The 23448-nt window shown below is 53.4% G+C and overlaps 6 protein-coding genes across 6 annotated transcripts; 2 read left to right on the top strand and 4 right to left on the bottom strand.

Moving 5' to 3' along the window:
• The first annotated feature begins 754 nt into the window (after positions 1-754).
• BDP81DRAFT_13448 (uncharacterized protein) lies at positions 755-2067 on the top strand. The gene has a single exon (XM_060581774.1). It carries the CDS (start codon positions 940-942, stop codon positions 1825-1827), a length of 888 nt encoding a protein of 295 aa, XP_060452019.1. The 5' UTR covers positions 755-939; the 3' UTR covers positions 1828-2067.
• A 248-nt stretch (positions 2068-2315) lies between these two features.
• On the bottom strand, positions 2316-2946 carry BDP81DRAFT_444600 (stress responsive A/B barrel domain-containing protein; the record flags this gene model as incomplete). Its single annotated transcript, XM_060591857.1, has 2 exons — positions 2316-2546; positions 2842-2946. The coding sequence occupies 2 exons, from the start codon at positions 2944-2946 to the stop codon at positions 2316-2318; spliced, it is 336 nt and encodes a 111-aa protein (XP_060452018.1).
• A 2355-nt stretch (positions 2947-5301) lies between these two features.
• Positions 5302-9378, bottom strand: BDP81DRAFT_388830 (hsp90-like protein; the record flags this gene model as incomplete). The annotated part of the gene is made up of 1 exon (XM_060587179.1): positions 5302-9378. One exon carries the CDS (start codon positions 9376-9378, stop codon positions 5302-5304), a length of 4077 nt encoding a protein of 1358 aa, XP_060452017.1.
• Positions 9379-13701: 4323 nt separating this feature from the next.
• Positions 13702-14606, bottom strand: BDP81DRAFT_388829 (Mpv17/PMP22 family protein; the record flags this gene model as incomplete). The annotated part of the gene is made up of 3 exons (XM_060587178.1): positions 13702-14212; positions 14318-14397; positions 14508-14606. 3 exons carry the CDS (start codon positions 14604-14606, stop codon positions 13702-13704), a joined length of 690 nt encoding a protein of 229 aa, XP_060452016.1.
• A 1213-nt stretch (positions 14607-15819) lies between these two features.
• Positions 15820-16939, bottom strand: BDP81DRAFT_444597 (YIF1-domain-containing protein; the record flags this gene model as incomplete). The annotated part of the gene is made up of 3 exons (XM_060591856.1): positions 15820-15984; positions 16038-16565; positions 16664-16939. The coding sequence occupies 3 exons, from the start codon at positions 16937-16939 to the stop codon at positions 15820-15822; spliced, it is 969 nt and encodes a 322-aa protein (XP_060452015.1).
• A 3481-nt stretch (positions 16940-20420) lies between these two features.
• Positions 20421-22619, top strand: BDP81DRAFT_307338 (SRP54-type protein; the record flags this gene model as incomplete). Its single annotated transcript, XM_060583355.1, has 4 exons — positions 20421-20645; positions 20717-21002; positions 21064-22298; positions 22374-22619. The coding sequence occupies 4 exons, from the start codon at positions 20421-20423 to the stop codon at positions 22617-22619; spliced, it is 1992 nt and encodes a 663-aa protein (XP_060452014.1).
• Between the last annotated feature and the right edge of the window lie 829 nt (positions 22620-23448).

Here is a 23448-nt window from a genome sequence, read left to right as displayed (position 1 = left end):
TGTAATCGCCGAAAAAAAGACCCCTCCATCCCGCCTCATCCCTGCGTAGTGGAGCCATCGATACCCCCATGTCCCCCGGACTCAAAGCGGGGAGAGATGGTAGACCTGAAGGGGGGCGGCCTGGACCCGAAAATGGACAGATCCGGACCGCGGCAGCCGTCAAACCCCCAACTTTCTCCATCGGTATTCTGTTGTTCCCACTGAAAATCGCCCGTCGGCGGTCGCCAATCTCATCATCGTCGGCAACCTACACCTAACCACCACACATTAAATCTCACTCATCGACACACCACACCTCTTCCCGACCGTTTGCTCGGGCCAGCCTCATACCACAGCTTCACATCACGCTCACGACACTACCGTTTGATCACGGATTCACAGCCCCCCTCCTCCCCTGCCCTCTGCCCTCCCCCTACACCTTACACACCTTACGGATACACCTTGGATACACCTCATCCAGCCCGGGCAGCCAACCGTCAAGCCCCTCATCTTCCTTCTCGTCTCCTCCTCCGCCGGCATCCATCCATCCCTCCCCCATCCCATGACGCGCATCTCCTCACGAAACCAGGAAGTCTAAAGCCCAATCCCATCCATTTGATACAACTAACCTGAATCGCTCCCGTTTCTATTACCTGTGTGCCCTCTACTTTGCCTTCTCGCCCTACTTTTGAGTTGAGTTGTGCTCCAGGTCCCGTGTTATTCCTCTTTTACTTACCCCCTCCCACCCCCCCCCCCCCCCCCCTCCTCCTCCTCCATCGTTCCATCCTTTCTCCGTTCGCCGTCTTTTCCTCTCCTTACCTTTCATCTTTACATCAATATCCATCCGGCAAAACTTCTTCCTCCCTTCGACATCCATCTGTCCTTTGTCACATTCATCATATACTCAGAGATACCCCCAGAAGAAGAAAGTCCAGTCAACGTCAGTAACAGTAATCAACAATGGAGGCCATACGCCAAAGAATCACCATCCCGGACTCGATCAAGCAGATCCCCGACCAGCTCAAGCCCAAATCCCCCAAAGCCCTCGATAAGGGCACCGACTCCATCCCCACCTCCCTCACGCCCACCCCCGTCTCCCCTCCCCTCGCGACCCCGTCCCACGGCGACATCGGCGCCGTCCTCACAATCGCCTGCGCGACCCCCATCGCCGCCAAACCCACCGCCGTCCTCGCCGCCGTCCTCAACCCGGCAACCTACCCAGCCTGGAACACCTTCGTCCCCAAAGCCACCGTCTCCCGCCCCTCCGGGCTCGCCGTCCCGCCCATGCTCGCCGACTCCTCCGTCGCCAAAAACCAGCCGGGCGAACTCCTCCTCGAGGGCACCCACGTCACCTTTGAAGTCCACATGACGCTCGACCCGGCAAAGACAACCACAAAGCAGGCCCTCGTCGTAACCAAACTCGAAGAGTACACCCACGCCGCCCCCTCCACCGCCGTCGCAAACGGCGAGACCCAGCTCGTCCACCGCGGCCGCAAGGGCTACCGCGTCTGCTGGAAGACGGGCGGCCTCGTGCCCCCCTTTGTCCTAAAGTCGGAGCGCGTCCAAGAGTTCCTCGAGACCGAGGACGGCCAGGGAACGGAGTACCGCTGCTGGGAGACCTTTTACGGGCCCCTGGCCCAGGTCCTCCGCTTCACCATGGTCGGCCAGCTCGAGACGGGCTTCGCCGCCTGGATGGAGGGGCTCAAGAATTTCTCCGAGGGGAATTTGACGCAGCCCCCTGCTCCCGCTACCGATGCGGCTGCCACGACTGCTGCTACGACTGCCGCTTCGACTACGGCGCCTGCGACTGCTCCGGCTTCCGCGCCTGCTGTTGCTGCTGCTTCGTAAGCATATGAGTGTGTGCGCGTGTGTGGTTGTGTATTTCTCTTGTCGATTTGTCGGTGATGCGGTTATTTCCTTTTTTCATATCCTGGGCTGTAAGTGGTTCTTTATCGCAGAGTCGGTTGTCAATCGTTAGCTCTGCACGATTAGGGGGAATAAAAAAAAGAAAGTCAAAAACATGGTTCGAGGCAACAAAGGTCAACCGAAGAGGAGGGGGAATTTCATGATTGTGTTTCAGGATTGGAGGAGGAATTTCTATGTATGCAAAGTAGCTTGATACCTGTCCATAACCGGCAACAAGGAGTATTTGACATTTTTCTGGAGAGAAGTTTTCTACACCAGAGAAACACGGGCAGAAAAGCTGCCTCACAATCGCCTCGGTTTCTCTGGTGAGCTCTTGATGAATTCCCTTTGACCCACACCACTCCCGGGTACCCTCTGGATTCCCATTGACCCATAGACTATAGCGCTCTGCTCCCAGCCGCATGACACGTCTACAAAACGGAAATGGCTTCGGGCTTGAAGTAGACAGACATGACGCCGCCAACGGTAAGGTTGCCCTTGACAAAGGACTTGAGGACGCCGTGGGCGGCGCACTCGTCGTCGTAGTACTTCATGTCCTCGAGCGAGGCGAACTCGGTCTTGGCCACGATGGTGAAGCCCTGGGCGCGCGGGTCGTCGACGGCCGGGCCGACGACCATGGAGAGGATGTACGGCTTTCCGTCCTGGGGGTATTTCGTTAGCATCAGCCTGATGAAGTGAGGTTTTCTTCTGTAGCGAAATAGCAAACCCCCCATAGGAAATTCGACCAAAATCTGCGCTGTCCCCGTCTTCCAGAGTCCAACCGGATTATGACGTCGGCGTAATGAGCTGCGGTGGGGCCGGACATCCGGGTGCCGGGATCCGATGGACAGAAGCTCGCCTCGCCCTCCGCCCCCATCCTCATCCCGTCCCTCACTTCGCTGGAAAAAATACGACCGCAGTAACAAGATGGAAAAGAAACGAATGAGAGAAACGCACCTTCTTATGCGAGCCCCCCAAAATCTTATACTGCTCAATCAGCTCCTTCTGCTGCCCCTCATCGGCAATCTTGAACATGGTCACGCGATGAATCCGGTCCGCCATTTCGTCTGTGATTCTCTCGACGCCGACTTCTTTTCCGAGCAGCAGGACAGTGCGTCGTCCGTTGATCTTGTTCGTATAGAGACGAACACCGGTTGTGAATCGGCGGTGTTGTTGTTGTTGTTGTTGTTGTTGTTGTCGTCGTCGTGTGTCGTAGATCGCTACTCGACGGGTAGTCGTCGTTGTCGTCGTCGGGGTAGTAGGTAAGCACAGAGATCCAAAGGCGCGAGACCGGGACAATGATGGCGGGGCGGGGCAAGTTTTGGAGTGAGGTTAGGAGCGTGGGAGTCGGGGGCATTTGTAAGAAAAGGAAGGGAGGGGAGAGAGAGAGGGATGTCGGCGGGAGAGGCTTGCGGAGAGTTTATATTCGGTAGTCCGGTTGGCTAGGTAAGTAAGTACTAGGTAGGTAAGCTGTATGCAAGGTCAGGTAGGTCCGGTATATGCGGGTGGTCGGTTGAAGACGGCGTTGCGCAGGGCACGTTTGTGTTTGTGAGGAAGTGAGGTTCGGGTGGGAGCTCCGTCTGTTGCACTCGGATGAGGGGTGGGGGGCGGATAGCGCCATGCCATGCAGGAGGAGCTTTGCTCGCGACGCAGTGCACACTACCTATACCTTGGGTGAATCTTGGCGGAGGTACCTGGCCTGGTGGGGGGAGGGGTACTTCCCCCTCGTTCCACCGATCTTACACTACAAATCGAACCTGCCCAATATCTACCTCTGATGGGACGGCTAAGGTATTGTCCGGTAAAGTAGGTATCCAGAAACAACATGTCAGGTCTTTGGGGAATTGGGAGGAAGAAAGAAGATGAACACAGATTATGCAGTTTTGTCAATTGTTATTCCCAGTGGTAGCTCATTGAACTGAGAACCCCCAAGGAAGGAAGGAAGCTCGGGCAACCTCAGATTGGAACAAGCCACGGACCTTCCTCAAGCACATAGGAACAGCTCCCGTCCCCAACCTCCGTGAGCGGGCCTCGAGAAACCGAGAGAACCCCCCATCCATCCATCCATCGTCTGATTACAGACAAGCATTTCATTGATTAAGAAAGGGGATTTAGTGCTTAGATGATATGCATAAGCCCCTACGCAAATCGGTCATAACTTGGCTCAGTCATCTCAAGAAGCTCCATTTGCATTACAAGACCCCCCCCTGCCCGGACTGTCATTTCACATGCCAACTTCACAGTCCCCTCAACTCACTATGTTATACCTTATGCTATGCTCCCAAGAGATGGGCTAAACCTGCCCAGTAACACATAAGAACCCCTACAATTAAATCTAGATTCCACAACTTCGAGCTTTTCTCACACCTCAAGCCCGAGTCGGCCCGCACTCCCCGCTGCCCGTTCACGTTACGCCATCCTATCTTTACATACCTACCCTATGTACCTGAATCCTCTCCAAGCTTCCTCCCCAGCACACATCCCTCAGTCTTGACTATGAGAAATCAGGACATGTCTCTGTCCAACACACTTGCTTGCTTGCCTAACCCGCCAGATTTGATTGCATAAAACCAGGTTTTCAGGGCGTAAAGAGCGTACAATGGACTCACCGGCCAAGCCCCGCGGCGCCCATAATGGGGCCGTGACACAAACGCTTCCAGGCCCCCCCTGCATCGCCGGCGGCCCCCAAAAATCCCGACCAATTACGAATTTCTCCGTCTCGTCTGATGCCTTTTCCCTTCACTCTTCCTTGGCGATGCCAGGTCGGGTTCTTAGAATATCAACAACCTCACCTGACGGTCTTTACAATTCAGCACGCAAAGACTTACGGATAGTGACAAAGGCATGGTATGTAGCCCTTCCTTTACCTGGGCCTTGAACAGCAGCAGGCAATCCCTTACACTCGGGCTGATAATTCTGCAGTGAATTGTCTGGTATTATTCCTTCTCCCCATCTAGCCCATCTACATCTGTGTTTTAACTGCTGGACCACCCTCAGCAGCAGACTTGCCGAGGAACCTCTCATTCCACGAAAACATTCTCCTTTTACTTCCCTCTGGATTGAGCCAGTCTTTCTCCCCAAATTCATTGACTTGGCTAGCCCACCCGCCGCTCAACGCCATCCAATGCCAAGTCTCTCTCGCCCGTGTGACATCCAAACGTCTGGAGTCTTCCTGTCGGCCAGCATCTCCAAGGCCCTTTTTGGTATCTCTGTTCGTCCATCCACCACATGACACACAGCCAAGTGTGTCCAGACTTAAAATCCGGAAGCAGTCCTCATCCCCGAGCCCAGTCCTGCTGGAGCTCCCCTTTACCCAAACGCCGTACCCGTCTCTGCAGGATCACCAGCCCTTGGCTTTCCATGTGACCGATAATGCTTTTCCCGCCGCTCCTCCGTCTCTCCAATAGGCAGCTTTCATTATCGTATAGGCGACCCGGGTGAAAGGCCCCCCATCCGCCGGACCACCACTTGCATCTTCTCGATTAGCTCCGGCATCCGATAAGGCTTGACGAGCACGTCGTCACACCCAGCGCTCTTGGCGTCTTGCATCTGCTCCGGCCTTGCATTGGCGCTGACGGCGATGATGGGGATTCTTCCACCGCTCGCACAGAACACTCTTCCTTCCTTCTCTAGTTCCCGGATGCGCCGCGTGCATGTCAACCCGTCCTGCACTGGCATCTCTATGTCCATGAGGATGAGGTTGATCGACACGGGAGGTCCCTGGGAAATTGAGTTGTTGTGGGTAAAGTACTCTGGGTCTTCCTGCTTTTGCAAGGACATGGACTGCATGAGCCTTTCTAGAGCCTCGATTCCATGATTGGCTACGTCGACAGTGAACCCCTTATCCTGCAGACCGCGACGGGTTATCTGCTGATTAATCAAGTTGTCCTCCACGACAAGGATCCCGTCTAGCCGGGGGTCGTAACTCTTAGGTTTCGGCCGCGAGCCAGGTGTTCTCTGTTCGTTCGCGGGAGCTCTAATCCGCGGCAGTGTGGATGGCGTGTTTGCTGCAGTGGCCAGAGTCGTCATTCTGACAACCGCGGCTGCAGATTCGGCTTCCCTCCGCGACGCTTCCGTCGGCACGTATGCCTCAATGAAGAACGCAAACGTGGACCCCACCCCCGGCAAGCTGGCCACACCGATAGCGCCCTTTTGTAGCTCTGTCAAGCGTCGCGAGATGAACAGCCCCAATCCGCTTCCACCGTACTTGACATGAGTTCGCGAGCTCGCCTGCACGAACCTGTTGAAGAGATTTGACTTTTCGTCTTCTGACAGGCCCTGGCCGGTGTCCTTGACCTCGAACATGATGTAGACTGGGTCTCTACGGTTGTCTAGAGCAGGTTGCTCGTATTCTGACTCTTCTTTGCAGGATCGGGGAATGAAGGTGACCGGTGCCGTCTCGTCCGTCGGCCGTTGTCGCGACGCCTTCATGCAAACAGACACATTCCTGATTGAACCAGACTTTGTGAACTTGAGAGCGTTGGTAAGCAAGTTGATGAGGACCTGCTTGACGCGGGAAGGATCAAGATCAAGATAAACGTGACCCAGCTCCCGATATGACTTGTCAACAGTCATTTTGAGGTCAATATCAACACGACGAGCCTCCACGTCGAACATCTTGATGGCCTCCTCGCCAATCTGAACAGGATTGACCGTGCAGGGAGTGACAGCCAGGAGCTTGGAGTCCAACTTGGACATTGTCAGGATATCGTCCACAATCCGCTTTTGATGCTGCGCGCAGGCAACAATCGTCTCCGCATTCTCGATGCTATCCGAAAGAAGCTGCTTGATATCAAAATGTTTGTCGTTGTTTTCGTCGTCGGATTTAGCTGCCTTAGGAGTAAGAGGCCGGTCGACTAGCTCCTCACATCGTGCGAGAGAGGCAATGATGGCGTCTGAGCAGTGAACGATAGCGCTGAGCGGGTTTCGCATCTCGTGAGAAGTCATATCGATGAAGTTATCCTGCTGCCGCTTCGAGTCGATTGCCTCCTCGGTGCGTTGAGTTTCCAATTCGAGTTGCCACTTTTGCAATGAGACGTCGCTGACACAGCCAGTAAACGACTGAACGATTCCGTCTGAATTGCACACTGGCATCAGAGTGGTGTGTACCCATCTGGGCGCCGTGATTTGGTTTCCTCCAGCATCCTCGGCAGTCCATGTGGTCTTCAGGCGTATCTCAGCCGATTGGGGCTTTTTCATCGATACGAGCCGAGCCACGCTCTCACTCAAGGTCGAAAGGTCGTCTTCTACAACCGAAACTTCCCATGGCCGGACTTCGTGTTGCAAAAGATCCACCTTGTCTATCCCCGACAGCTCGAAAAAGACGTTGTTTGCTCCAAGCAAACGTCCTCCGGTGTCCATATCGAACATACCAACTGTGGCAAGCTCGGCCATCCTCTTTAGATTCTCTGCCTGTTGGGCCTTCCTGGTCGCTTCGTCGGCTGTCCTCTTGTGTGCAGTGACATCTGTCAGGCAAGTGAAAGTTCGAATGATCGTTCCGTCTGTCGCTCGCTCAGCCTTTGCCTGGGCCATTACAAAACGTTCCAACTCATCATCAAGATCACTGTACACGTCGGCTTTGAAGGGCGATCTCCTTGCCAGCATACTGTTTGTATGTTCTGTTCCTTTGACACGGAACTCAAATTCGACTTCATCCTTTGTCTGCAGTTCTTTGTATGCCTCGCGTATCTTTTCTCGGTCTGCTTCCAACACACAAGAGAACGAGCCGCCTTCGTCGGGGTGTCCTGTTATACGGTACCAAAGACCGTTTGCGAATGTAATGTTCCCCTGGTGGTCCCCAAGGGAAAATCCGTTAGGGATGAAGTCGGAAACCGTCTGGAACAATCGTGTGTACTCTGTGGCCTCCTTGGTCTGGTAGGCGAGCTTCTCTTTCAGCATGGCCTGATCGTATGCCGCTTGCTCAGCAGCGTTCCTTCCTCGACGTCGTTCCTCCTCTAATAAGACTGTGCAAGCCAGAGATGTTGTGAGCTTCTGCGCTAGCAGTTGGATGTAGAGGGTGTATGCATCATCATAGGGCCGTCGAGGGTTGAGCCCCAGCACAAGCAGTCCCATGACTTCCTCCTCCTTCGTGGGTCTAATGGGCAGGACAATAGCAGCTTCGCAGGGATCGCCAAATCCGCGCCACTGCAGACCAGTTAGTAACTCCTTGGGTAGACTGCCATCTGATGTGCTGATGATTAGCGGCTCATGGCTGCGTAGAGCAGCTCGGTACTGTGGCGCCAAACCAGCATCGGTGTCCTTCAGTTGCAGGGTTTCAGGCATGATAGGATGGTTTGCCGGAACACCAAGAGCGCCCTCGAGTTGACAAACGTGATTACAATCGTGCCGCGACTCGCTTCCAGAGTGTGACGATCCATCACACTCGATCGAATAAAGCATCGCGAGGGGTATGTCGTATGCGGGATCGCATTCCGAGAGCTCCTCGATCAGCTTGCTCCAATAGGATTTTACATCCTTGGCTGTGACGAGCTCCTCGCCCATGTTGACGAGCATCTGAATCCGCCGACGGAAAAGGTGGTATAGAGTTGTGTCGGATATCAAGTGAATGAAGCCAAGACATTCGCCGTTCTGCATGACCGGTACGATCGACCACTTTAGGTACGTCTCGAGAGGTGATCCGTCGGGTCTTTCGAGGAAAAAGCGGAATGCCTCTTCGTTGCTCGCGCGACGACTTTGCCCAGGGTTTTCCATCATATCTCTGAGCTGATCTGTAATTTCAGGGAAGACTTCGGTCACGGAACAGCCCATCAGGTTGGGGTGTCGGGCTCCTATCATCTCTCCATAAGCCTCGTTGTAGACTGTTGTGAGCTTCTTGCCCCAGTAGATTGCTGTGGGCTGAGAGTTGCACAATATCTGGCTGTAAGACTGGTGAAGCAGTGACGGCCACCGGTCCATGGCACCCAGGGGAGTTGCGCTCCAGTCAACACTGTCGACCATTTCGAGAAAAGGCTCTTGGTCTGGCATAAAATCCGGTAACACTATAGGCGGCTCGGTGGTTGCTCGAACGATCCGGGGATAGGACAAGTCTTCTGCGGACGACTCTGCCGAAGGTACTGAGGGCACGGTGGAAGTGTGCGGGTGCAAGATACCGCTGCTAGACTCTCTGCCTCTCGAACCATCCAGGCGAATCTTTCTCGGAGGCTCTGAGGAAACTGGGAAATCGTTGGAGCTCACAACGACCCATCTGGAAAGCAGGGCGTTTCGAGTCCAAAAATGGCTGTTATACAAGAAAGATTGCGGCGGGTTGGCGTCTTGGGCGGTGATCCAGTCCCAGAATCTTGTATGGTCGCGGCTCGAAAGTGACCCCAGAACCTCGAAAAGAGCAGGCTTGCTCACCAAAGCCGGATTGCTGTAGACAACCTCGGCAAGCGCGGGGTCCTTGAAAGAAGTTGGTAGCGCAACGACGAAGCTCGGTCGGGGATCGGACTCGAGCAGATCAACAACGCCCACACCGAGGAGCGGGGGAGGATGCATGGCTGCGGACAGGGTATGAGTCGTCCGCTCAGCCAAGGGATCGGCAGGTCTCGTTGTCAGTATCTGTTTTCTCTCTCATTCTCAACCAATCTTGGCCTGGAGAGAGAGAGAGAGAGAGAGAGAGAGAGAGAGAGAGAGAGAGGAGATCTTGCAGCCAGACCAGATGCACAACTCTTTTGGCGCTGTCCCTCCTCTTAGATTTGCGGCTGGCTGGTGAAAGTTGTCGTCGGTCCCGCCGGTGAAGATCAAGCCTGGGTCGGCAGGATGCGCGCGCACGCGTTGTGGCCCTGGGCGAGGTGAGGTGAGGCTGATGGGCGGGTTTTGATGCAGGTGAAGGAGATGCGAGAAAGGTGCAGGCGCAAGTGGGAAGGCAGAGAAAAAGCGGCAGAAGCGAGCCGGGGTTGTATTGTGTGCAATAGTGGCCCAAAGTGGATGAGGCAGACGAGGGTGGTTGAGCTTGGAAGTTGCGATTCTGCTTGCCGGGTGGAGATGAGCGCACGCGGCGGCAACTCAGTCCGTGGTGAGCAGGCCACCAAGTTGGAGACTCGTTTGGTGCTGGCAGAGTCGGCCTGAATCCTGATGGAATTCGGCAGGACCCCAATCAAGCTTGTTAGATGGAGGACGCGGGATGTTTGCCGTGAATGCGTTGTCCAGGTGGTTGTGTAAATCTGCAGCGGTGGGTATCTCGCATCGGACCTTGGCCGACTTTTGGGTCGTGGCAGCGAATTGGATCAAAATGGGGATCCGCAAGCGTAGGCAAGAAGCCTTGATTCGACGTGCAGGCCAAGATGCGCCGTAGAATTTGCCTCGGGAAGAAGGTGTCCCAAGGTGAAGAAGAGACAAGATGGGATGGCAAGACGAGCACGCTGGGAGGTCAGAACACAAGGTGAGAGAGGAGGACGATCACTGGTGGATGATGTGACGACCCTTTCCAATGGGTGACCGGGGTTAAGTGTCGGGGGGCTGAACGACGGACGTCGCAATGTGGCTTGCTATGCAGATGGCGGTCTCATAGAGAGGAAAAAAAGAGTAGACTCGGACTCTTGGTGCCAACGCCGTGTCAGTCTCTCCTTTGTCCTTGCGGAGTGGCCTCGGGCTGACCTGAAGCTGGACACAGTAGTGACTTTTTTTCTTGTCGCGAGCTTGGGCAGGCTGGTGATGCCAGATGGTGCATGTAGGTGGGCTTGTGAGAGGCAGCAAGAGGAAACGAAAAGTGCCTATCCGGGCAGTCAAGGTCACGCTGGCAAGGAGGTAAGGTTTAAAAAAGCGGCAACCCAGGACTGGGCGGTGGAAAGGCGGAAAGACAAGGGACGGGGGGGACGCGGAACGGAATCCGATGACGAAGGCTCCTTCCTGCCACGGTATCGTTACCCCGGCACGCGATTCTCTCGACGGGAGTCAACTGTGTATCCGTAGTCTAGAGTCTATGGATAGAGTCCTAGGCGACGGGCGGGGAAGTCGACAAGACGACCGGACGGCAGAAGTGGGAAGGTGCACTAATAGGTTATAGGCCGCGGCAACGAGAGAATGATTCAGTATGGCTTATTTCTTAGTGCTTCCGTCCCATGCCCTTTTGAGTCGTGCGTCTCAGCCCTCGCCCTCATGGTATTGGACAACTTCTCGCACCTCACCTCCTACGCTACGGCACGGCATGATGTTGATGGGGGTGGGGGGAGGGGAGAGCAAGAGAGAGAGAGAGTCCGGTGAAGGCGGTCAAGAAAGATTCCAAGATTCCAAGATTCCAAGATTCCAAAACTGAACCTAAGATGCATGGATGGAACAAGATGCCGATGTTTAGTGATATTGAGTGAGATTGGGGATCCATCATCCGGCCCCCGAAGACCAATTTTAGAAGAGATCAACTCCCAGAATGTCACCTCGCGCGTGGTATCCGATCGCAAAGGTTCTGAATTGGGCCAGATAGACCATGTCGTCCACATATGTATCTCTGCATCTGCCAGGGAAACTGCTGCAGCATAATGCAATAGAAAATGGGAGAGTGAGAGAGAGAGAGAGAGAGAGAGAGAGAGAGAGAGAGAGAGAAAGATCCCCAACCAGCAACGGGGGGGCAGGCAAAAAGTGGGAATGCCCAACACTCTCCAAAGCTCGACTTCCTTCCCCGAGAAAAGAGAGGTCCACGACTCCACCCGGCTCGCGATGGAATTCACGGCGCAACAACCAATCATGGGCGGACAGGGTTGCATCGTGCCTCCCTGGACCGTCTTTGCAATGCTGCACTAAAGGCTTCGATGGAGACCCGGATTCGACGCTACAGGACCTGTCAACCCGTGCTAAATCGAATCGTCTTCTTCTCCGTCTTCTTCTCCGTCTTCTTTACGGATATGGCGCCTTCCAACCATTCCACTTGCTCCATTCATCTCTGCATCTTGTTCTTGAGACCTTCTGGAGACTAAACTTCCGGTGGAGGATTGACACCTCCATTCTTCACCTCAAGGTCCAGTGTTCTATTGAGAAGGCGCGCTGAGCGGTAATAGTGACCAAAAAGATAGGTAGTTCAGCCCGCTCATTTGCTAGTGACGTTATGGCCCCACGTCATCCCGACTTTCACACGTGGAGTCGCCAATAACACCAAAAGTCCCCAACCCCCAATACCACCAACGCAGCAGCCACGTTGCTTCCCCCATCCCGGCCACATTTCCCACCTCAATTGCAACCATCAAAAAGCCAACGTCGCTAGTTGCCGAGACACCATCCCATTTCTGTTTGTTTACCTCCCCTCCCTCCCCCTTTTTTTCCTGGCCATGCTCCTGCAATAGACTTCTGTCCTGTTCCTGAAGGCTGAGGGCAAAAAGAGAGTTTTGTCCCTGGCGGCTGCGCGCTGCTGGATGTCAGATCGTCCCTTCCCGCGCTCCCGATATGCACATGATGTAAGCGCGGATTGGGGTTGTTGTTGTTGTGGCCTCTGCGTTAACCCTGACGTCACATCGCTTCCAAACGGCATCATCCTCGTTCCCGGAGTGGAAGGAACGGTTTCTGTGCCGTTTGGCCAATCAGGAGCCACTTGCCGACGTCGTTACGAGTGAGCCAATGGGAATCCCGAAAATGGTCGACGAAGGAGAAGGCTCCGGAGCAAAATCACCAGACAACCACACCAAACACAGTAAGGTAGACCAGTCGGTTGGGTCGTGCAGATTCCGAGAGATGGGGACAGAGTACGGATACGGAATCACAAGATACAGAAGTTGCATAGGATCTGATCGGCAATACACCTAGATTGACGTTGCTCCACACCCCTCAGCCGAGTTTACAAAAGTAAGTAGTTTTGAGCTTTGTCGAAGCCAGGAACACTTCACCGAAAAGGCCACCGGTGGAGAGACACCGTTCTCGTCCATGTAGTCGTCTTCCACCTGTGATCCAATGCGAGCGTCTAGAGCAACACACTACGCGAACACGATGTCGCACGGATAGTAGCCGAGTGTCTTACTTTATAAGACCTCCAACGTCATTACGCCATGCGGCGCTTCTCACCGTTAATAGCCAAATAGCAAGCCGCTTTGGCCCTTCAGCCAGCCACAAAAAACCAATCCCGAAAGAATGTGGGTGAGATTAACGGCCCTTTTTTGGGCCTGATTGTTCAAATACTGTAAGATTGCCATGCAGGTCACTTTGAGATTTCTCTTGTTGGCGAAGCTCTATAAGCTCGTTGCGAAGATGGCGGGTGTGAAGTAGTTCATTTGTGTAATTGATAAGTGCCATCCAACTTCTTCCGTCTAGCATAGGATACATAACAGGTGCTAGGAGGTGGGCAAATAGGTTGCTAAGTTGGCAAGGAGAGAATGAATGGGAGCACACAGCGATGGAGTCCAAAGCCCATCTCTTGCAAGCTTCCCATCTTTCGAAGCTGAGACCGCCTAGCTGGCCAGAATTCCACGAGGTGTGAACAAGGCACGCGGGGCCACGTATTTGGAATCCCATTGTCTTCACAACTTGGTTCGAGGAGAATCACTTTGAGTGGTGGTCGAAGTTTGAACAATACCCTTGTCAGCATAACTGTCAACAATACCTATGACCAAGGGTGTCATGTGAACTAGTTCGTGCTATCACTCCAAGTGTCTAAGCTTCGAATACCATGGAGAGCCTTTTCGTCTATGAAATGTCAACTCTGGTTCCATGCGCCTTGTTTCCTCCTTCCTCGTTACCCTTTCCTGTGTCCCAGTCGCTGGCTTCCTCCAAAATGTGAAAACGTACTGTCAACCCAATAGTTGCCATCTTGACCCCGTCTAATGATCAGTTTCATAGCATCGCTAAAGTATGGAGATATCTACCCACCATGGTGCGGGCTTACATCTCCATTGCAACCCTTTATCGCGCAGCAACCAGACTCATGTAAATACCCCAAACGACACCCGCAAGAGAACCAACCAAGTTTCTACCCTCAATGCTCTTGATAAAGGCAAAGTTCACCAGGCTGACCATGGGCCACAGCTTCAAGCCCGCAATGAAGATGGGCACAAACTCAAGCTGGCTCTTGTGCACGACGGACCGCCAGTCAACATTGCTATAATCGACGGCACCGCGCGAGAACAAGAACGTTCCCGAGTGCTGCGCGGCCGCAAGGTGCTCCGGGCGCACCATGGCCGTCTGGATACTATGCATAAACATGCTGAACGCGAGCGTGTTGAGCGCGGCGCCGACGGTCTGGTCGAGGACCAGCTTGATGAGCGTGTTGCGGATGTTGAGCTTGGGCTCCACGAGCTTATCCTCGCGCGCCTCGCGGTCGAGCGCTTTCTCGTCGTTGGCCGCGGCCGAGGCGATGGCCTTCTTGGTGGGCGAGACGTGGTAGGCCGGGAAGCTCTCTTCGAGGAAACCTTGCCTGGTATGTGTCAGTGACGACGGTCTCGGGTACGACGCGTATCTTGCATGCAGGTAGAAGAGGGATCCGCGATGGTGAAAGACGAGTGCTCGCTGGGAGACCCACCATAGGAAGTTTGGCGGCGTGCTGAGGAGGGTGAAGATGATGAACTGGAAGACGGGGACCCAGTCGATGACGAGTTGTTGCTGGCCGTAGTGTTAGCAAGAGGATCTTGGGTTATGACCAAAACAGCGCAGTGGTATGTGAAGGATAAACACATCCTTGCGTAGAGTCCATGGGTCTCGGAAATTCATACATCGGTCTGGTAGGCCGTGAGGACTTGGGCCAGTATGTTCGAAGTGCCGCTGAGGGCAGCGGACTGCAAAGTTGCAGTGATGATGGGAGGAAGCGCCATGATGGTGACTTGTAAGCAAGTACCTATGCAAGCTTGACTTTGATTTGCTGAAGATCTGAAATAACGGTTATGAGTGAGTTGAAATGAGCGATGCAGACTGTCGTGTCGGGTAAACCACGGCAGGTGGATTCTTGCGAAGCGGCTTTAAGCTGAGGCAGAGGAAGATACCTAGAGATACGAGTGGATGACGTCCTTGATGCGAAATAGGTGCCTTGAGACGTCAGTATTTATATGCTGCAATGCGCGAAGAAAGTGAGTCGAATGTAAATTGCAATCTGTTCATTGACCCTCCCGAGCTGAAGCATTTGTAATCGGCAGAGGTTTGAGGTTTGACGGGATGCAGGGCCGGATGGTGGAAGATTTGGCGGGGTTTCGTCGTGAACTGTGGAGGGAGGAGCGACCCCGGCTTGTGGAGGTGGCCGGTGTCCAAGTTCGGACCGGCGAATCACTGATGACATGTCTGATTTGTGGGGCTGCTGACAGCTGTCCCTTCAAAGCAAGCTAGAGCTCCAATAGGCTAGACAACGTGGCAGCTCACTTACATGGTTCCAGGCACAATAGGCAACAAGCATCGAGGTTCACAAGAGCGAGTCTTATTGGGCATGAGCATAGCTATCGTGCTTCATAAGAGGTCGAAAAGACTGAGGGAATTGCCTGGGAAGGCTGCCATCTTCAGAAGCGTCAGCAAGATTGATTCGCTACAGAGAACCTTGATGCGCCTACCAGCGCAACCTTATTGGGTGTATGATACGCAGCCAGCAGAGCGCTTGCATGATGTTCTACTGCAATCTTCAATGCACTGGTAAGGTAGATACTACAATACAGGTTTCTAATATTTGTTTTGATTCGCGTTCCCTTCATCGTCTCAACTCATCGTCGTGGATTGCCCCTTGTGACAGCTCCGACTGGTCCTATATTACAGGGATAGAGCTTCTTCATCTTCGGGTACTGTATACCTGGCCCCCCAATATGTTAGGGACTCTACACAGCAAGCAACGCAAGCGGCTAAAGTGACGTGTCGTTGTATCGTGCAATTCAACTTGATTATCCGATAAATCGCACATCACCAAAAGCTGACTTCAACCGGCCATCCATTCCTTGTATCTGACCACCTAGCAAGCGCATACCCAGCTACTCCCGGACTCCTTTCTCGTATCGACCTTTCTATAGAATGAGACCTTTGGCGTAAGTTTTATAGCGTGATGATGGTGGTTCAAGGCCTCGACAGGATCCACATGAAAAGTAGCTGGACAATGTAGGAGTAGAAGAAGAGGAACTGGGTCCTCTGGTTTCGCTTGGCTCGGGAATCGCCAGTTTGCATAGGACCAGCACCGTTGGCTGCGTTTTCAGGGAGCAAAACGTACTTGAGCGAACGCATCTAGTGGAAATATTAGTCATTTGTATCAAGTGGTGATTTGCGGGAGAACATACCAAGAACAGCGAGTTGGCCAGGAAAGTGTAGAGGAACACACCCCAGCCAATCCACCCGCCGGTACCCTTGCCACCATTCAGAATCTCGGCCACAGTGACAGTGACGATGATGCCGACAAATTTGTAGCCAGAGTACGCGATCAGGTCGTAAAGCTGCGAATCGTTCGAGATGCCCAACAAATAGCAGCCCAGCTTGAGACCGAGGATCTCCGCCATGACTATTACTAGGGCCGTCGACGCCGTGTATCCGAGAAGTTCGGGCTGGAATTGGCCGCGGAGACCAGCAAGGAGCGTAGAGAGAAGGATGTAGGTCACGACAGCCATGACGGGAATGTACATATCGGGGCTGTTGATGTCGTCTCGCGGAGGGAGGTACCATCCGTCCTGTCCGCTAGGCCCGACGGCCTGCTTGCGCGACCACGGCTTGTGCCTCCAAGGGAAGAGGACGAGGACTATCTTGTTGATGACGTAGGAGTTGGAAACGTTGAAGTAGTGCTTCAAGGCGTTGACGTTGACATATCGGTTGAACTTTCAGAGAGTTAGCTTCAGCGAAAACATGATGAATCTCGACGTTTGACCGGCGAGGTGCTTCGGGGTCTGCCTCCCCGTCCCTAGACTTGACGTACGTTTTGCTCCATGTACTCCTGGCCATGTTTGAAAGCCGTCTGGCCAAACTGCGCCGCCACTTGTGCTGTGGGATCGTTCATGAACTGTCCGTATGCGCCGAATACGTTCCCGCTCGTACCGCCTTGCTGTTGGTAAGGACTGCCACCGTAGCCTTGTTGCGATTGCGATTGCGACACGGGAGGAGGGGGCGAGCGCAACTGGGGAACCGTCGAGACATGCTGGGGTACGGGGTGGTGCAAGGGGGGCGACTGCCCGTAGGTTTGTGGACGCTGCATGATGTGTAAATGAGCTCGTGATTTTTCTTCGTGTTCGTGAGGATCGTTCGATGGGTTTGTCGAAAGATTGGGAAGCTATGTTGGATTCGACGGCGGCGTGGGTGTTGGGATGCCTCCCTTCCAGGTTCTCTGAGTCCACGTCGTCTTTGGCGGGCCGCGATGGAGCTGGTACGGAAAGGTGTTTACTTCCATCAATGTCCCACGCTGTCCAGGGCAGGTAGCGACCGCCAAATCAGGTTTAGCTCGAAGCTTGTCCTTGGCCAGTCCAGCACGAGCCCTCTCACGGGCCTTTTTAAGCCGCTTGGAGGGCTGGCACCAGCCGGTGCCTGTTGGCTCATCAGCAACCCATGTGACGGTAAAGCTCGACAACTCCCCTTTCTCATCACCACTACCTCTTTTATCAAATTCTTCTTAGGTTCCTCGAGGTGTAGTCTCTTGGAAAATCACAGATAGATACCTAAATGACCAAAAAAGCGGTAATTGCGGCGATAAGGACAGTAGTAAGGGACGTAGGGCGTGTCTTCTGATTCGTGATACGGAGGAGCACGTCCCAGAAAGCAGAAGCCGAACTGTCAGATACAAGACGGATTTACTTAAAGGGATATAAGGCCAGAAAACAGCTAAGCAGACACGGTAGGATAGCTTGCTTGTATTCGGAGCTTGCCTCGTTTCTCTTCACAGCTGCATTGCGTGAGCAGAAACCGGCAGACAAAGACACCCTCACATCAGAGTCACCCACGAGCCACTCGAGGGCAGCCCCAGTTATGAAAACATCCTGGTCTAGGACATACAGCGAGTGCTTATTGAGGAAATCTTATTAACATTCTTCTTTATTCCGTGCTCAGTGTCCGTGGTCACTGGATTCGCCCACTTCGAGAGTTGTGCGTGTATCCGAAAGCTGGATGTGTAGCTAATCTAAAGAGATGTGATCAGGCTCTTGAAGTCACGCCGCCCAGCTTTCTGCCCCAGCCATATTCCAGAGGCGGACGGTCAAGAGTGAGAGACATATGGGATGTCTCCTGATCGAGGGTATCGTAGTGACGATGCGTTTGGTTCTTCCTTTCGCTAGCGACTTTTCAGTCGCAATAAAGGAAATCTTCCGGTCAGGCTTGCTTCCCGTAGTGAAGCACTTCCAGGAACTTGTCCGCCGTGTGGGTTTCACTAATCCTTAAAAGTTCTGTTTGGTTCAGGAACCGGCGGTGGGTATGGTAACATTTTGGTATTTACCCTGCTGGTTGATTATAAACCTTCTTGCACATGAGTACTTATGGCAGTTGCCGTCCCAGATCCTTCGAACCGCCCAGCTTGGCACCTTCACACATTCGACGAAATAAGTCAAGCAACATACTCATTCATTATCCACGCCAGTTCTTTCTCTCGAGGTATTTCCTTTTCCAGATCTCGTTCAGTTCATGCCTCGATTACCTAACCGTTGAATCTGCAGTACCTTCTTGACATCCATAATGACAGTGCCGATTCAAACGGCTCCAAAATCAGGCTCCAAGCCCCATAACATGACCTGGGATTCTCTTCCTTTGGAACTGCGGCTAACGATACTTGAAACTGTTACGCGACAGACTTCTGGCTGGGACGCCTACGCTTCTGTTTGTAAGGAGTGGCAGTCCGTACTCGAGAAAGAAAGCTTCCGCTGGCTCAAGTTACAAGTATCATGCTTAAATGATATGGAGGCTATGATTAGCGTACAACAAGCTGTGCTTGTTAGACACATCTGGCTAAATATCAAGCTAAGCCCGTACAGATGTCACAGTTGTCGTCATATTGAGGGCGACCTCTGGGCTCGCAACAATGAGAAGATAGTTCGGAAAGCAATTGAGAAGCTTTTTTTTCGATCTTGTCTCGATGGCCAGCGGTAGAGGGGGCCGAGCTGACACTGGAGCTCAGCATCCAATCTCCAAGTGATAAGGAGCATTATTTCAAGAATCTCTATTTCGGAGATGATGACAAGGACGATTTGGAACTCGACCGGGCTAGTCATCAATCACGTAATCTCAACTTAGATCATTCATTTGACGACTCGCGACATGGATGGATAGAAGGGCGTCAGGTCGATGCCCCCCCCCCCCCCCGGACGAAATGGCTATACTACGAATCTTCCGGCCTCTCCAATTTGAGTTCAAGGAAGAACTCCCTCGAGTTAAGGCCGTGACACAGTTTGTACTTCGCCGACAATGTCGGAGAGGTATGAGGCCTCGAATTTTGGGGGATCTATTTGATAGACTCCCTCGATTACAGTCATTAATCTACGAGCCATGGCAGAACTGGGACAACGTGGAACCAAACTATATTGTGGACAAGGGTAAGATATCGCATTCGGTTGCACTTATCAGTTTCATCTACTAACGACTATAGGGTACTTGGACGTCATTGAGTCCCACTTACCACCAACACTCGAGCGAATATCGGTACTCGAAGAGACCAACAAAGAATACATCGATTTCTTCCTTCAATCCATGTCATTCATGGAGCCTGACAAGATCCGGATCGCTTCACCTTTGATCAGTGCTGCCTTCGCAAAAAGGAGTCTTAGTCTCGAGCAGCTCTCCGTTACATTCATGGTTGAAGCTTCGGACTTCTTCCGGGCATGCCAACGAGATTGGGCTTGGAGCCACATGAAATCCCTAGCTCTTACATCAAGAATACTTACAGAAAAGAAACCCCTCGGGACGAAAGATCTCCTGAGAAGGGCTGCTAAAGCTGCGCTTTCCATGCCACATTTGCATACAATGATCATGTGGAACGGTCGCAAAGGTAAAGCTTTCAAGTTCTTCTACCACGCAAAGTCTACCTACACTTGTATTGGGTGGCGCGGAAACTGGGACCTCAAATTGGAACCTAGTGTATTTAGGGTTTGGAAAAGGGTTGCCGACAAGAATACCAGGCATGACCTTCGAGTCTGCCAAGAACCTGTCATTTCAACAAGCATCGACTCTCATGTTCATGCCATCGAACTCCTAGACTTACCCTCGGGAGTGGTCGATCCAGTATCTTTGTCACAGATGCGAAGAGAAGCTGAAACGAGCTGGTATAGTAATTAGAGGCAAGGCTCGATGATGAAGCAGAGATGGATGGGTGTAGTTGACTTTTAGTTTGAAAGTGGAATAGTAGCAGCACCCAAGATTCAAGAAAGCATCTCAATCATAGACTTAAGCTGCGCTTTTCACTCCGCACTGTATTATTTCCGTGACTAGTGAGGAGGATGGACAGTGCGGGTACCGTACAAAAAGTCCACGTCTCCGGAGCTTATCGATAGGGGCCCCAGATCCAAGGGTTCACCCACCTGCCCCCCCAAAGGAGCGTCCAGCCCACTTCGTTGACCACGGGTCTTGCGCCACAGGCCAGCTTTTGGGATCGAGGAAGTCGCCTCCAACTCAAGTCTCCTTTTCTCTCCTCTTCCGCCAATCCCCCGAGTCTCCACGATCTTTGTGTCGTCGCAAATCACGAAACTGAAATTGCGTATACAATGTTGGACACGTTCGAGATCCTGACCACTTCTGGGGTCGTCCTCTGGTCCAGAACCTATGCGCCGGTCAACCCGTCCGTCATCAACAACTTCATTGCCGATGTCTTCATCGAGGAAAAGGGCGGCGCTGCCTCCAGCCAGTCCGCCGCCAGCAACCCCCCATACAAGCGCGACCAGCACACATTACGGTATACGTTTGTCAAGGAGCTAGGTGTCATCTTTGTGGTATGGGAATCCAGCAGCAGCCAATGCGCCGCGCACCGCCTAGCCATGGTACTGACGAGGTGTGCGAGCAGGCCGTTTACAGATCACTACTTCACTTGTCATGGATTGACAAGCTTGTCGACAACATCAAGACCATCTTCGTGGACTTGTACGGAGAACAGTTGACGAAGCCGCACACGACAGTGGTCGAATGCCACAAGTTCGACGAGTACTTTGACCAGCAGGTCAGAGAGCTGGAGACCACGGGATCAAAGGGCGACTCCAACGTCTCAGAAGCCGACTTCACAAAGGAGGAGAATACGCTGTCTGGAAACCTCGGCGATGATCCTCCCCTTCCTCCGGGTCTTCACTATAGGGGTAGGTCGAATGCGCCGTACAGGTGAACCAGTGTGCAGGCAGCTAACAAACACCATCCCAGGTCGCGGTCTGAACAGCGCAAACGAAACTTCGAATGATTCGACCCCCATCGCGACGCCCACGACCTCTCGACCCTCGACTCCCGGAACCGGTGGCGTGTTAGTAGGCAAGGCCGGCCCCGTCGCCAAGATGTCGCGGCGCGCGCGCAAGGCGGGCAACTCTGCGCCCATTTCTTCTGGCGACGAGTCCGCCGGCAGAAGGCCCAAGCCCGCGACGAGATCATCCACGAAGAAGGGCCGCAAATGGGACGCAGACGGTATGGCGGACGAGGAGGACGATGTGGTGCTCGACTACTCGGCTGCTCCGAAGTCGGCGACGAGCGACTCGGAAGCCGAGACGACCGCCCGCTCCTCCGCCGTCGAGCACGTCGATCACACGACATGGGGGTCTAAAACGTCAAAGGGCCAATTCGTGCTGAAGGACCTGGACGACGAGGTGCACAACATCCTCGCCTCGGCGCAGGCCAAGAACGACTCCTCCAACAAGACGGAAGCCTCAGGCGGACTTATCGGGTCTGGTCTGAGCACGATTGGAGGCCTCTTCCGCAATGTCGTCGGCGGTAAGACGCTCTCAAAGCAGGACCTCGACAAGGCGATGAAGGGCATGGAGGAGCACCTCCTCAAGAAGAACGTCGCGCGCGAAGCCGCGGTACGGCTCTGCGAGGGCGTCGAAAAGGAGCTCCTGGGCGCCAAGACGGCCAGCTTCGAGAGCATCAACGCAAAGATCCAAGCCGCCATGGAAGCCTCCCTCACAAAGATGCTCACCCCAACCTCCTCGCTCGACCTCCTCCGCGAGATTGACGCCATTACCGCCCCGCCCGCGACCTCCCTCCGCAAGGCCCGCCCCTACGTCATCTCCATCGTCGGCGTCAACGGCGTCGGCAAGTCCACCAACCTGTCCAAGATTTGCTTCTTCCTCCTGCAGAATAAGTACAAGGTCCTCATCGCCGCCGGCGACACCTTCCGTTCCGGCGCCGTCGAGCAGCTCGCCGTGCACGTCCGCAACCTCAAGGAGCTCACCGTCCGTGAGGGCGGCCGCGTCGAGCTGTACCAAAAGGGCTATGGCAAGGACGCCGCCACCGTCGCCCGCGACGCCGTGGCCCACGCCGCGCAGGACGGCTTCGACGTCGTCCTCATTGATACCGCTGGACGCAGACATAACGACCAGCGTCTCATGTCCTCTCTGGAGAAGTTTGCCAAGTTTGCGCAGCCTGACAAGATTCTCATGGTCGGCGAGGTAAGCCCCCTCCCCTGCTTTCCCCCTTCTCGCCATTCACATTCGTAACCAAACAAAAACTAACACTCTCCAAAGGCCCTCGTCGGCACAGACTCAGTAGCCCAAGCCCGCAACTTCAACGCGGCCTTCGGCTCCGTCCGTACCCTCGACGGCTTCATCATTTCCAAATGCGACACCGTCGGCAACATGGTCGGCACCCTCGTCAGTCTCGTCCACGCCACAAATGTGCCCGTGCTCTTTGTCGGCGTTGGCCAGCATTACTCTGACCTGCGCAACTTTTCTGTAAAGTGGGCTGTCGAGAAGCTCCTCAGCAGTTCTTAGGGTTGAGGGACCTGTTTTTTCCTTGTCTCATCTCATAGATGGAGGAGAGGGTGAGGAAAGGGGTGGGGTAGATAGGAGAAGTGGTTGCTTCTTCTTGGGTGAAATCCGTTATAAATCACCCTTTTTTTATTTAATACGAAATGAGATGAAATGAAATCAAGTTTAACGGGGTTTTCCATGGCGAGAACCAACGATACCACCCCCCAAATTTCCAACTTTCTTTGAATCAAAGCCTCGATGTGATTTGCCATAGTTCCTCTTGCAGACCACCAACATTCGCCATGCAAACAAAGCCTCTTCACACGAGTCCCGTTACGAAACCACAATCAATCAATACCAGCCAAAAGAAAGTAAACAGTCAAAAGTCAAGCGATAAGCAAAATCAGGCATTGCGAATTATTACTATATACTGTCTTGGGTGTAGTGTAATAGGTAGTAAGAGCAAGGAGCGGGCCGCAGGAATATAACACCAGCCCGGTACAGGGAGAAGCAAGCCATAAAGCAGCGAGCAACATCCCCTCCCTCTCAAAACCCCCCTTCCATTTCATCGTCATTTTCTTTCCCGCTATGCATCGGACCTTGAAACAAGAAAAACAAAGGAAATTAAAATTTAGCCCTCTCATCCTCAAACCCCCACGGGAGGAGGGTATGGTGACAAGGGAGTAAAATCCACCATCTGAGTTATGTTTTGTATATGAAATTTCCTCCTCCAATACCATCAGTGGATTGTAGTTTTAGTAAGAAGTAGTCTTGCGAAAAAGGGGGTATCATCATTCTAGTGTGTCCATTCTTTTGGGCTCAAAAGCATGCTGCGTGAGAGACAGAGAGA

The sequence above is a fragment of the Colletotrichum phormii genome, assembly GCF_030913505.1.
Source record: "Colletotrichum phormii strain CBS 102054 chromosome Unknown BDP81scaffold_1, whole genome shotgun sequence".
Lineage (NCBI taxonomy): Eukaryota > Fungi > Ascomycota > Sordariomycetes > Glomerellales > Glomerellaceae > Colletotrichum > Colletotrichum phormii.
The sequence above is the reverse complement of the archived record's forward strand: the minus strand, read 5'-3'. Positions and strand labels throughout refer to the sequence as shown.

Bases quoted from the DNA above. Each gene is read 5' to 3' on its own strand.
- BDP81DRAFT_13448 (XM_060581774.1), top strand. From the start codon at position 940: ATGGAGGCCATACGCCAAAGAATCACCATCCCGGACTCGATCAAGCAG.